The sequence below is a fragment of the Terrapene carolina genome, unplaced genomic scaffold (genome assembly GCF_002925995.2).
Source record: "Terrapene carolina triunguis isolate 2854851 unplaced genomic scaffold, T_m_triunguis-2.0 Scaffold22, whole genome shotgun sequence".
NCBI lineage: Eukaryota > Metazoa > Chordata > Testudines > Emydidae > Terrapene > Terrapene triunguis.
The window spans coordinates 9,996,713-10,010,202 of record NW_020664373.1 but is presented as its reverse complement, the minus strand read 5'-3'; the positions used below and the strand labels follow the sequence as shown (position 1 = coordinate 10,010,202).

The following is a 13,490-nucleotide window of genomic DNA, read 5'->3' as shown; positions in this document are numbered from 1 at the left end:
TGGCCTTCAGCTGAACCAAGACATAAAAATTAACTTCTGTGTAAATCCACAGCAAACAGATCAACACAATCTGCCTTATGTATAATTAAAAAATACAACCAACAATCAACCTGTCTGTATCTGGAAAAGGGACCTTTTCCCCTCCATTAAAACGCGTGTACTGTATACTTACCTAGAAACCCTTGGCATGGATGCCATATACATAAAATGTATTGTTAATCTTTATGATAATGATGATGTATTTGAAGGGTTTTGTGGAATCACTTAATATCCACTCAAAAGATATTACATTATCTGTCTTGTCCAAGTAGCTCCAACTTAGCAAAGCATTTAAGCGCATGCTTAAATTCATTTTTACTCAGGTACAGTGCTTAAGCACATGTTAAACTGCCTTGCTGATAGGGATAAGCTGCTGTACTGAGATTTTAAGGACTAACAGTTATGGAATAGTCATTTTGTATTTATTGCGTTTTCTTTTTTAATGGGCTTTTTTGTATTTAAATTGCAGCTGAAAACTATTTTAAGTACAATGAGCACCATCTACAGCACCGGGACCGTGTGTAAACCTGATGATCCATTTAACTGCTTGCCGCTGGAGCCAGGTACAGTATAAACAATGTCTGTCCTGTGCCCTTTACGTTAACAGGTTTCAAGAAGAGTGGAACAAAGCAGAGAGGAGGTTTTTAATTGTGAAAGATCAAATTTTAGGTTTAATAGATCTGCGTTCTCCAAATGCTTTTGTTTTATAAAGCTTATTTGTTGTTGGTGGTGGTGGTGGTGGTGTGGTTTTTATCTCCCAGTACAATTTTGCTGTGACTTTTCACACATGGAAATAATTTAGTGAAATAGCATGAGCTGCAGAGTTCATGGTCCTCCATCTGGCTTGCTCAAAATTACATGCCCCATTTCAAATGATGTAGGTTTGGATGGCCAAAACTTGGCTGCCGCTTCTAAAGTTGCAGAGTAGTCTATGCTAGCTTTACATCACTTGGGGGTTCTGCCATACTGGGTGAGTTTTGTCAAATTCTATCAAAAGAGATAGAAGTTCTGTTGGCAGACTTCAAGCCAGATTCTGATTTCTATTACATTGGTGTAAGTCCAGAAAACTGCACTAACTTCAGTGAAATTAATCTAGAGTCACACTTTTTTTTTAACTAAATCACAAATTGCCCGCATATCTCGGGGCAGAAAAGCCAGGGCAGAAAAGTTGAAATGGAAACAAATGAAACATTTCCTTCAATAAACCAAAACTTTCAGCTACAGCATCACTGGTTTTACCCAAAATGTGCATTCAGCTATTTTCATTATTCCTTGTTTTCCTGTTGTTTTTTAATGTAGAATGACAAGTACTTAAAGAATTCATCTTTTATTTATGGCTCTGGTTCTTTTTTTAAAATGATGACAGGTCTAGATGCTATTATGGCTAGCAGCATTGATTACTCTGAGAGACTGTGGGCGTGGCAAGGCTGGAGAGCTGAAATTGGCAAGAAGATGAGACCGTTATATGAAGGTTATGTTGAGTTGGAAAATGAGGCTGCAAGACTTAATAGTAAGTTACAATTGCAATTATTTTGTCCTTCAGAAGTACAGAGGGCCTGATTCTCCACAGCCTTTCATACCTTGTGCAGTCATTTGTGTCCAAGCAAAGCCAGGATCTTCCCCGAATCGGTGGGTAGCCTTGTGCACACACTTTGAACTCACTTTATACATGTGTAATCTGCAAAGGCCTGGTCTAAATTTAAAAGTTGATTAACATAGATATGTCCTGTCACGGTGTGAAAAATCCACATACCTGATCAATGTAGCTATGCCAACCCCACCCCCCAGTATAGACACAGCTGTGTCAATGGAAGAACGCTTTGGTTGACATGTCTGCCTACCACCAACAGAAAAAACCCTTGTGTCAGCGTAGGCTGTGTCTACACCAGGGAGCCATGCTGGCATAGCTCCGGTGATATACCTATGCTGGTATAGTCTCTGTAGTATAGACATACGTCAAGGTTTTTGATTTCAAATGGGCGCGCTTTGAGAAATTACGGGAGCTAGTTAGTGAAGTCAACTGGACAGAAGAGCTCAGGGCAGGGGTGGGCAAACTTTTTGGCTCGAGGGCCACATCGGGGTTGCGAAACTGTATGGAGGGCCGGGCAGGGAAGGCTGTGCCTCCCCAAACAGCCTGGCCCCCGCCCCCTATCCACCCCCTCCCACTTCCCGCACCCTGACTGCCCCCCTCAGAACCCTCAACCCATCCAACCCCCCCTGCTCCTTGTCCCCTGACCGCCCCCTCCCGGAACTGCCCCCCGGGATGCCGCTCCCTATCTCCCCCCCCATTCCCTGACTGCCCCAACCCCTATCCACACCCCCGCCCCCTGACAGGCCCACCTGGGACTCCCACGCTTATCTAACCCCCCCGTTCCCCATCCCCTGACCGCACACCTCCCGCGAACCTCCACCCCATCCAACCGCCCCTCTGACTGCCCCTTGGGACCTCCCACCCCTAACCGCACCCCGGGACCCCACCCCCTATCCAACCGCCCCTGCTCCCTGTCCCCTGACTGCCCCCGGACTCCCTGACCCTTATCCAACCCCCCCGCTCCCCGCCCCCTTACCATGCCTCTCAGGAAAGCCTGGGAGGTGGGCGGGCACAAGCCGTCCAGCCCGGCAGGAGCAGCAGGCCAGAGCACTCCCCGTGTGGCTGCAGGGGAGGAGGGAAAGCAGGAGAGGGGCTGGGGGCTAGCCTCCCCAGCCAGGAGCTCAGGGGCCAGGCAGGATGGTCCCACGGGCCGTAGTTTGCCCACCTCTGGCTCAGGGATTTAAAAGCGGGGGCAGCTTGGAATTTCTTTAAGTCAGAGGTGCAAAAACTATGTGGAATTTGCATCCCAAGCAAGGGGAAATAACTAGTAACAAAGGGCTGCAAACCTAACGAGATGAATAACCACCTCAGAAAGGATATTCGTGGTAATTAGAGAACCTACAAAGAATGGAAGATGGGATTGATCAGCAAAGAAAGCTATGTCTCAGAGGTCAGAAAGTGTAAGGATAAAGAGAGAACTGCCAAAAAGCCAAGCTGAGTTAGATCATGCAAAGGAAATTAAAACAATTAGTAAAAAGTTTTTTAACTGTATAAATAAAAGAACAGGAAAAGAAGTGAGGCCACTTTGCTTTCAGGATGGGGTAGAGGCTAAGGATAATCTACGTGTGTCCCAACAACTCACAGCTCAGTTTTCCATAAGGATGATAAAGTAGAACAATGGTAGGATGGCTAATGGGAATGAGTGTACAAAAATGGAAATTACCACCTCTGAAGTGGTAGCAAAACCCAGAGCTTAATGCTCTCAAATCAGGGAGACTAGATAATGGAAGTAAACAGAAAAAGGGATCAAATGCAACGTGGGTTTACCAAAGGTAGATCATGTCAGACTAATCTGGTATTTTTGATAAAATAACTAGGAACTGGCTAAAGGGGAGACAACAAGTTGTACTGAAAGGAGAGCTACCAGGCTAAAGGACAGTTACTAATGAAGTTACTTCAGGATCTGTCTTGGGGCTGAGAGCCTATCTCATGAGGGGCGATTAAAAAAGCTTTGTTTGTTTAGGCTGGAAAAACAAAGGCTGAGGGGAGGATAGGATTTCTGTCTAAAAATGCATCAGGGCAGTAAACACCTGGGAGGGTTGAAAAGCTGTTTAAGTTAAAGGACAATGTTGGCACAAGAACAAGTAGGTATAAACTGGCTATGAATAAATTTAGGCTGGAAATTAGAAAAAGGTTTCTAACCATCGGAGGAGTGAGGTTCTGGAACAGCCTCTCAAATGGAGTAGTAGGGGCAAACAACCTAATTAGATTTTAAGATGGATCTTGATAATTTTATGAATGGGATTACATGATGGCATTGCCTGCAGTAGCAGGGACTGGACTTGATGACCCAGGAGGTCCTTTGCAGTCTGACAGCCCATGTTCCTATGTGACTAACTGTATGAGGTGCAAGGCAGTGGAGAATCAGGCCAGTGATCAGACCAGATACATTTCACACGTCTTACACCATAATGACGAGGTCTGTCTTTGTCGGCATTTTATCTCACTCCCATAACACCACATTATCTTTCACTACCTGAAATTAAAACATTGCCCATCCCTGGGCTGCACTGTATTTCACGGCCTCTCAGTCACAGCTGAGTGGATAACTGTGGACGTGGCTAAGTCTTTTTGTATCCATTGAGTTGTATCTTGTTGTATCAGATGGAAGAACGCATGTGGTGTTAGACTTTTATATATTATGTTCCATGAATGATCACATTTTCTAGGATTATGTTGGCAGAGAAGGCAATAGGTGGAGGAGGCAGGCCAATAATTTGCCTAGGTGAGGTGCAGATGCAGCTATTATCTGAGCATTTGAAGGAATTTTTAATTTAAGGCACAAAAGATTATGCAGTGTAATGCTTTTCAGAGGAGATCTTCTTCCCACCAATCAGAGAGGATCATCCTCTCAAGAAACAGCAGCCTGGATTAGTTGTTTTTATCCTGAGAGCTTCTATGATAGATCATACCATAGCATATAAATAACACCTAGCAAGGTGTAGCTACATCATAAGAACATAAGAACGGCCATACTGGGTCAGACCAAAAGACCATCTAGCCCCGTATCCTGTCTTCCGACAGTGGCCAATGCCAACTGTCCCAGAGGGAATGAACAGAACAGGTAATCATCAAGTGATCCATCCCCTGTCACTCATTCCCACTTTCTGGCAAGCAGAGGCAAGAGACGCCATCCCTGCCCATTCTGGCTAATAGCCATTGATGAACCTATCCTCTGTGAATTTATCTAGTTCTTTTTTGAACCCTGTTATAGTCTTGGCCTTCACAACATTCTCTGGCAAAGAGTTCCAAAGGTTGACTGTGTGTTGTGTGAAGAAATACTTCCTTTTGTTTGTTTTAAACCTTCTGCCTATTAATTTCATTTGGTGCCCCCTAGTTCTTGTGTTATGAGAAGGAGTAAATAACACTTCCTTATTTACTTTCTCCACACCAGTCACAATTTTAGAGACCTCTATCATATTGCCCCTTAGTCGTCTCTTTTCCAAGCTGAAAATTCCCAGTCTTATTAATCTCTCTTCATATGGAAGCTGTTCCATACCCCTAATCATTTTTGTTGTCCTTTTCTGAAACTTTTCCAGTTCCAATCATCTCTCTCCCCATGCAACCATACCTCTACCTATCTACTTTCCTGTATTTTATACTTACTCAAAAAAATCTAACCAGAGGCAGTGCCAAAGCATGGAAAATTTAAGTCCAAATGGTAAAAGTTTGTCAAAATTACAAGCAATTGAAAAGGGAAGGTTGTAATGAAAAGTGTCAAGGCAACTTTAACTAGAGGCCTCGCTGTCAGCTCTCCCAATATTAGAGAGGGCCCAGACAGTGGGCTTTAAACATGAACCATCCCCTCCCCAACAAATTTCATGGAGGGGAGGTTGAATTTGAATCCCAGGATCTGAGCTTGCCCCTGTAGTTGTACTCTTGAGGTAGATTCAAAACTAGAAAGGGCTTTTTTCCTATGTCTAGTTTGGCAGCAGCCTGCCCTGCATATGTTTTATGAGAACGATTTGTGAGATTTCATTGTCACTGAACCTGAACCCAAGTCTTCATTCTCCATTGACCTCTAATCTAATGAAGAACTCCAGCCTAATCTGTCTCTTCATTCTGACTCTCTGATTAGTATGAATCATAGATAGACCTACAAACAGTTGCTGCAATTTCTGTTTCTGCTGTCCATGGAGACCTGGACTATCTAAACTGCAGTGGACCAGAGCTTCCTCCCTCCCACCATCTCAGAGGACACATGCCTTCAGTTCCAATACTAGTAACTTCATCTCTTCCCTTATAGGGAGAGATTGTTTAAATTTCAGGCTGGACTCTGGTCTCAGTATGAGCATGACTTTGTTTTACAGAGTATTCTGACTATGGAGATTACTGGAGAGGAAATTATGAAGTAGATGATTCCACAGAATATGCCTACAGCCGTAATCAGCTGATTGAAGATGTGGAAACAACATTTGAGCAGGTAGTGATTCAGGGTCAAGTTGTGGGAGTTTTCTTAACCACTGTTCTGTAGTTTCATTTTGTCATTTCTACACTGGTTAGTAATTTGTGAAAGTTTTGTGACTTAAACTGCCATACTATGGGGAAATAGTACAACTCTGCCTAGCCCACTGGCCTTGGGTAATGTAGGCTCCACAAACCATAATCAGGTGGTTTTGTTCATAACATTTATTGCTCTCACAGTCCTTTCAGTTTCACCTGGAGCTTCACATTCTCATGAACTTAAAGACTTCAAAGCAAACCTGGGGCAAGCGCAAATGGAACTTGCAGGTTTCATAGGAACCTGGACACTTTTCTGGAATGCTCTTCTCCCTTTGCTCAACAGGGCCTGAATTTGTTACAAAGCCTATATATTTATCTAGTCTTTTAGGGGCAAATTTAGCTCCCTCCGTCACAACCATAGAAGGTACCCTTTACAGTGGAACTGGTGCAAAAGATACAGCAGTGTGCAGGAGGTAGGAGAATGAGGGGTGTGACTATATGTTATGCAGCTTCTTACATCCTTCTCCTGTGTGGGGGTTATGTGAATCCCCACAGAGAGCATTCTGCCATGGGACTGTAGTGACATCCATTGAGTGGCTCCATAGCTATTCCATGGCTTAGGGATAGATATGCCTCCCTCCCTTGCATCTGTGCAGTGCTATTAGGGCCTTACTGAGTGAAAACTGGATTACAGTAGCATTTTGTCTCCAAGCTCTCATATGCAATTTAATGATGGGAATATGGTTGCCAGAGTCCTGTTAGCCAGCTGTTTCCTCTGGTAACACCCCAGTACCACAATGAGGTCAGGATAGGGTGACCAGACGTCCCAATAAAATCGGGACCATCCCGATATTTCGGTGTCTGTCTCGCGTTCCAACCGATCTTTTGTCGGGACGTATTTTGTCCCGATATCCGCCGCCAGCACTGTGTTGTTGTTGTTTTTTTTTTGCTCTGCTGGCGGGCACCTCCTCCCCCCGTGTCCTGATATTTTCTTCCCCTCATCTGGTCACCCTAGGTCAAGATGGTCTTTACAAAGGACCCTGTAAAAGTCACCAAATTCATTCTCGAACTTCATGGCCTGATATCAATATTGTGGGACAAGACGACAACTGGATTGCAAATTTCAGAATGTATTCACATGACATTGTGTACGTACACCTAGGACATTGGACAGGTGCATGATAATACAATAAGCAATATCCAGTTGGTTGAATCTTAGAGGCTCTGCATTTCCAGATGGTGGCTTAGACAAATTAATGGCTCTGTGATCTATCCCCCCTTTTTTTTTTCAGATAAAACCTTTATATCGGGAGCTACATGCTTATGTGAGGTACAGGCTGGAGAATGTCTATGGCTCAGACCGCATCAGTTCAACAGGATGTCTTCCTGCTCATTTACTCGGTATGAAAAAGCAACTGTATTATACAAGCTTGATTTCATAGACACTTACTGCTGTGGGAGCAGGACAGTGCCATTTAAGACATAAATATTAAGACATTAAACTCATGTGAATCCAGATTCTTGATATAATTTTGGGCCCCATTGCACTAGGTGGTGTACAAACACACAGTGAGAAAGACAGTCCCTGCCCTGCAGAGGTTACAATCTAGATCAGTGGTTCCCAAACTGGGGTTCGTGAACCCCTGGGGGTTCACGAAATGTTACAGGGGGTTCTCAGGGAAAAATTCCCTAATGGCGGACAGAGCTGTGCCTAGGGACCCCAGGCAGCATGGAGCCAGCAGCCCAGAGCCCCTGGACTTCCAAGAGCTAAGCAGATCAAAGCAAACATATCTATCATACTGAGGAGATTTCAACTTCAAGACTCCTTATAAGAAATGGAAAGGGAGGTGGATATTTTTTGCTGTTTTTTAAATTAAATAGGCAGCTAGTATTGTTTTTAAAATTATTATGAAGAACAAGTTTAAGCTTTCTTGTAATGTGCGTTGTTTGCCTGGACTGCTCAAGCCCTGAATGCTTGTGTAGGAGGAACTCTGAGTTGGCTTCTTAAATATCTTCATGCTGTTTCACATCTGATACTCCTTGATGAAACATAGGAGCCTTGTCTTATAACAGGCTTATTCAAAGTGATACAAGCTACGAAAGTGAGATCCTGGAAGAATGTTGCCATTTTCATAATGTAATAAAAATACTGTAATGATAAATAATTAATAATAGTTTGTAATAAGCATGTCATAAAAACAAATTTTATATTTCCAAGATCACTGCTGTTATAATTTATACTCAGGTAAAGAAGAAATACCTTAGGGTTGGGAGGGATAGCTCAGTGGTTTGAACATTGGCCTGCTAAACCCAGGGTTGTGAGTTCAATCTTTGAGGGGGCCACTTAGGGATCTGGGGCAAAAATCAGTATTTGGTCCTGCTAGTGAAGGCAGGGGGCTGAACTTGATGACCTTTCAAGGTCCCTTCCAGTTCTATGAGATAGGTATATCTCAATATTACCTAGAAATATTCATTTTTAGGAGGGGGTTCACAAGACTTGACATTTTATTGAAAGGGGTTCACAGGTTGTTAAAGTTTGGGAACCACTGATCTAGATAGACAAGACAGAGAAAGGGTGTGGGGAAACAGAGGCATAGAGAATTGAAGCAATTTGCCAAAGCTCATACAGCTGGTGAGAGGCAGAGGTAGGACTAGAACCCAGGGTCCCTATCTTCCAATCCAGTGCCCTTTCCATTAGACCACATTGCCTCCCAAAAATGGCACTATATAATGTAGCCAACTTAACATCATTAAAGGAAATTAGGTCAAGATTCTCAGAAATGGGTATCTTAACCTAAACTACTAAACTCTTACTTAGGAACATAATTTTAGGCACGTATTTTTTGAAAATCTTGACCTTAACTGTAACATTCTTATTTTAACTGTGCCACCTTTATGTTGCATTAATATAATATATACATTTAGCCATATATGAATAGCAGTTAATGAAAATAATCAATCGTAGTATTACACATAGAAATGCAGGGGATGTTCAGTTGTTTCAATTTTGAATGGTCCTGAAGCTGTATGGTAAGAGGTAGTTTATCTCAGGGAATGACGATGTTTGCTTTTCATTGAAGAAATTAGCACCTTTGAGGTTGAAATAATTTTGGTATGGCAAATAAAACTATTTTTTTTACATATTTTCTAAAATATTCTACTTGTGATATCATTATATTAAATATATCCTGTCTATGTCTATCCATCTGTTGTCTCATACTTAGATTTTAAGCTCTTGGAACAGGGACCATTGTGTTCTGTCTTTGTACATCCATGACTGGGGCTCCTAGGAGCTAACATAATAATCATAATAATGTGCCTGATGCAAAGCCCATTAACATTAATGTAAGGACTCCCATTCGTTCCAATGGGCTTTGCATCAGGCCCTAGCTTACATGTGTGAAAATCCTTACACCTGTTATGATACAAACCCAACATTCTGGTGATGACTTTGAGCATGGCAGATAGTATGCTATTTAATTAATTTGTAACTTTCCCTTCTCTGTTGAAGGTGACATGTGGGGTAGATTTTGGACTAATTTGTATGCCTGGACAGTCCCCTATCCAAACAAACCAAACATTGATGTAACGTCTGAAATGGTTAAAAAGGTAAGACTTCTAATGAGATGTCAAGCAGCAATTGGCTGCATTGCAAATATGGTTTTGCTGTGATTCTCATGGTTCTTTAAATGACGTTTTTTGGTAGTATATTAAATGGAATACTTCAGCCATCCCCCTGGAAACCAGGGCTGGCCTTAGGTATAGTCATGCTTCAGGCACAGAATTATTTACTACACTCCCTTTTATTGTTTCCTTTACTCTTCCCCTGTGTTTATCCATTCACTTCCCATCTGTTCCCCTCTCCCTCCCTATTCCCTTCCCTGTCTCTCTCTCTCTCCATCCTCTTCCACTGTCTAGTCTCAGCTCCAACTCCCTTTCCCTCTTCTGCATCTGTTCCACAAGATATGTTTTGTGTATAAAAATCCCAGTAAATAAAATCCCACCTAAGAAATCATTGCACTAACAAGACGTTTGCCCTGGTCAATCTGCTTATGTGTTGTATCCTTTTTCCCAACTCTGCCAGTCTTGTGTCTTTCGACTGTAAGCTGTAAGGACAGTGACTGTCTCTTCTGTGTTGTACAGTGCCTAGCACAATAAGGCCCTGAACCTGGTAGGGGCCTCGAGGCGTAATAACAACACCAATAATAATGTTCTGTGATGTTTAGTCAAATGTTTGTAGATTTGCCTGAATTTCATTCATTTTACAAAAACAATCAGGAGAGCTTAATACTTAACATTTAACTATTTATCCTAAATATACCCACTTCTTGGATAGGAAGCTCCACTAATATGGCCCCATTGCCAGAGTACCTGAACCCAATCTTTAATGGATTTATCCTCACAACACTCCTGGTAAGGTAGGGAAGTTCTGTTATCCCCATTTTACAGGTGGGGAATTTAGGCACAGGGAGACTAGGGGTTTATCTACACAGTGAAGCCTAGTGTGCAGTAAGCTAGGTGTGGATTTACAACTCCTCACTAACTCCCCAGGTGGACACTCTTACTGCACATTGCTAGTGAGGACGCACTCCACCGACACAATGAGCATGGTGTGGACATGCAAGATCGATTTCCTTAATTTGGAGGCTCGATATCGACTTACAGAAATATGTCGACTTAACTTTGTAGTGTAGACATGGCCTAAGAGTGCCCTCAGGTGGCTTAGCTTAGTACACTTGCAAAGTGCATTAAGCTAATGTGGACAAAGGCAGTCTTAGTACGCAGTAAGAGTATCCACACTGGGAATTAGTGCAGAAGAGCTAGTGCACGCCAGCTCTTGTGAGCTTTCCACTCCCCCTCCTCCCATGTAGACAAGCCCTAAGTGACTTGCCCAATGTCACCCAGATGTCTATAGCAGAGAAGGGAATTGAATCCAGATCATCTGTGTCTCAGGCTAACACCCTCACTGGACTTTCCTACCCCCCTAATTTTAAAGCCTCTAACTTTATGGCTTTACTCAAAGTCAGGCTAATAAAGAGCTCCCCCTATTTAGAATAAGTAAAATTGTGGAATGAAATTCAAATGAAGGTTTTTAAACTAACTTTCAAGTACAGTTACGATCAGATAAGGGACTCTAAAATCAAACCCTTTTTTACTCAGCTCTGCTGTCTGTTTGTATTCTGAGTTACAGATTCAATTTCCCTTTCACCTGGTTTTACAACACTGCCACTCCACTGCCTTCAACAAGTTACTCCTGACTTACACCACTGAGAGGGGAGAATTGGACCCTATATCTGTGTACATTACTGACAAAAACTAAGTTTTTACTACTTTTCACACCTGTTAATGCTTTTCTGTTCTGGCTCATGCATTATCAATAGGCTAGCTTTGCCTGCGGAAACCTGATTATTGATGGTGATCCATGAGCCAGCTTGACTCAGCTCCCGTAGTGAGTTTTCAGGACTGGCAGTAAGCTACCCACTTATTTGCAAACTGTAAGACTTTGATTTGAAGCCATTGAGATACAACAAGTATGGGGACTGTGATGCTGTTTTTCAGAGTCATTTTTCAGAATAGAATCTGTTCTACTGGACTGTGAGAAATATCTAGCCATAGAATGACTGGCTAATATTATAAGTGAATTCTCATTGTCTGTTTCAGAATTGGGATGCAACAAAAATATTTAAGGCTGCTGAGGATTTTTTCATCTCTGTTGGCCTCTATGAAATGACTGAAGGCTTCTGGAACAATTCTATGATTACAGAGCCTAACGATGGCAGAAAGGTTGTTTGCCATCCTACAGCTTGGGATATGGGAAAAAAGGATTATAGGTACTGTAACGTTTGTAACTCTTTCCGATGGGTACTCATAGAATCTTCACATTTCTCTTCAAAGATGTAAAAGGTTGTTGTGAAAAAGGCGGTGATCTCTTGTTCTCCAGGTCTAATAAGGTTAGGACAAACAGTAATTGGCTTAGTTTGTAGCAAGAGAGATTTAGGTTAGATAAGAGGAAAAAACTTTCCAACTAGAAGTGTGGTTAAGTACTAGCATAGGTTATCAAGGGAGGTTGTGGAATCCCGGTCACTGGAGGTTTTTAAAACGAGATTAGACAAATGCTTGTCAGGGATGATCTAGGTATACTTGGTCCTGCCTCTGCACAGGGGGCTAGACCAGGTGACCTCTTGCAGTCCTCTCCAGCTTTACATTTCTATGATTCTTTGATATCTAGTCACGTGCACCAGGGCAAACTGCTATTTTAATTTTATCTTTTCCTTACTTCTCTAATATTTTTGGTAGGGGGCAGATTTAGGGTGGTTAGGGGAATCTAAACTGGATTTTGTAACGTTTTTCTGTAAAATCAATGGGCTACTCTCTTCTATTAAACAGAGGATTGTGTTTATATTCATATAAGTTAGTGATAGAACAACTGTGTTGGGGGACATCAACAAAATTATCAAAAAAGTACAGTGCTTAGCCTGGGGCCATGTGGGCTGTAATTTAGTGAAAATTTATCCCCATGTATCTGCTTCATATTCAGTGAGAATGTGAATTTATATAGAATGAGACCCATTGAAGCAGGTTCTATCTTCCCTTGAAATTAATGGTAGTTACCAATATCCTACAAGGAGAGAATTGGATCAATGGTGGGTCACCAGATATCAGTCATTGATCTAGGGGTGAAAATTTCTAGTCCTGGACCATCTATCAATGTAATTTGGTGGCAGTGAAGGGAAGCCACATTTGAGGGGAAAGAGAATAATTTGTCTGGTGGGGTTTTATGAAATAGCAGTTGTATGAAGGTGCTCATAGGTATGAAACGTCAGGAGTAGCTTTGGGTGAGATAGATTAATGAGCAGAGTCCAGGGGAGGTGGTCCAAAATGCATGATACATTCAGCTCATCACATGCTTTCATAATTTAGCACATGGATGTCACTATATGCTGTATGTACTTTGTCCTTAAATACCACTTTATAAACATTACATAGTGAGGCCTCAATACCCACATGAGGTGAGCAGAAATCATCATCATCTCCATTTCACACATGGGGTAACAAACAGGAGTTAAATGACAGAGTTTGTGGTAGAGAGGAGATTAGAAAGCAGGTCTCTTGCCTGCTACACCTTATGTCTTATTCATAGATCATAATGGTCCCCAGGCAAATCATGTCTTAGCTACCCCAACTGTAAAATGTGGCAAATGGTGCTTATCCATCCCTATAAAGTGTTCTGAGATCAAGAGATAGAAAACTGCTGCCGTAGGTGGGTACAAAGTACCATCTACAGCAGGAAATAGAGACACAGAAAGGGTAATTAATTTGCTTGGAAGGCGCTGTGTTCAAGTGGATTATACAGAGGCTTAGCAGAGAAAGGACACCTGGGTGTAAAGATTTTGGTTCCAAACCCAACTTTCTGTGA

At 42.3% G+C, this 13,490-nt stretch overlaps 1 protein-coding gene across 1 annotated transcript in view; it reads left to right on the top strand.

The window, feature by feature from the left end:
• The window catches only part of LOC113406033 (angiotensin-converting enzyme 2-like), a 38,695-nt gene that overhangs the window by 6,544 nt on the left and 18,661 nt on the right, over window positions 1–13,490 (top strand). Inside the window, exons 3-8 of the mRNA XM_026648166.1 lie at window positions 509–602; window positions 1,406–1,549; window positions 5,941–6,053; window positions 7,366–7,474; window positions 9,585–9,682; window positions 11,735–11,904. Coding sequence (XP_026503951.1) covers window positions 509–602; window positions 1,406–1,549; window positions 5,941–6,053; window positions 7,366–7,474; window positions 9,585–9,682; window positions 11,735–11,904 — 728 coding nt within the window. The remainder of the gene's footprint in view (window positions 1–508; window positions 603–1,405; window positions 1,550–5,940; window positions 6,054–7,365; window positions 7,475–9,584; window positions 9,683–11,734; window positions 11,905–13,490) is intronic.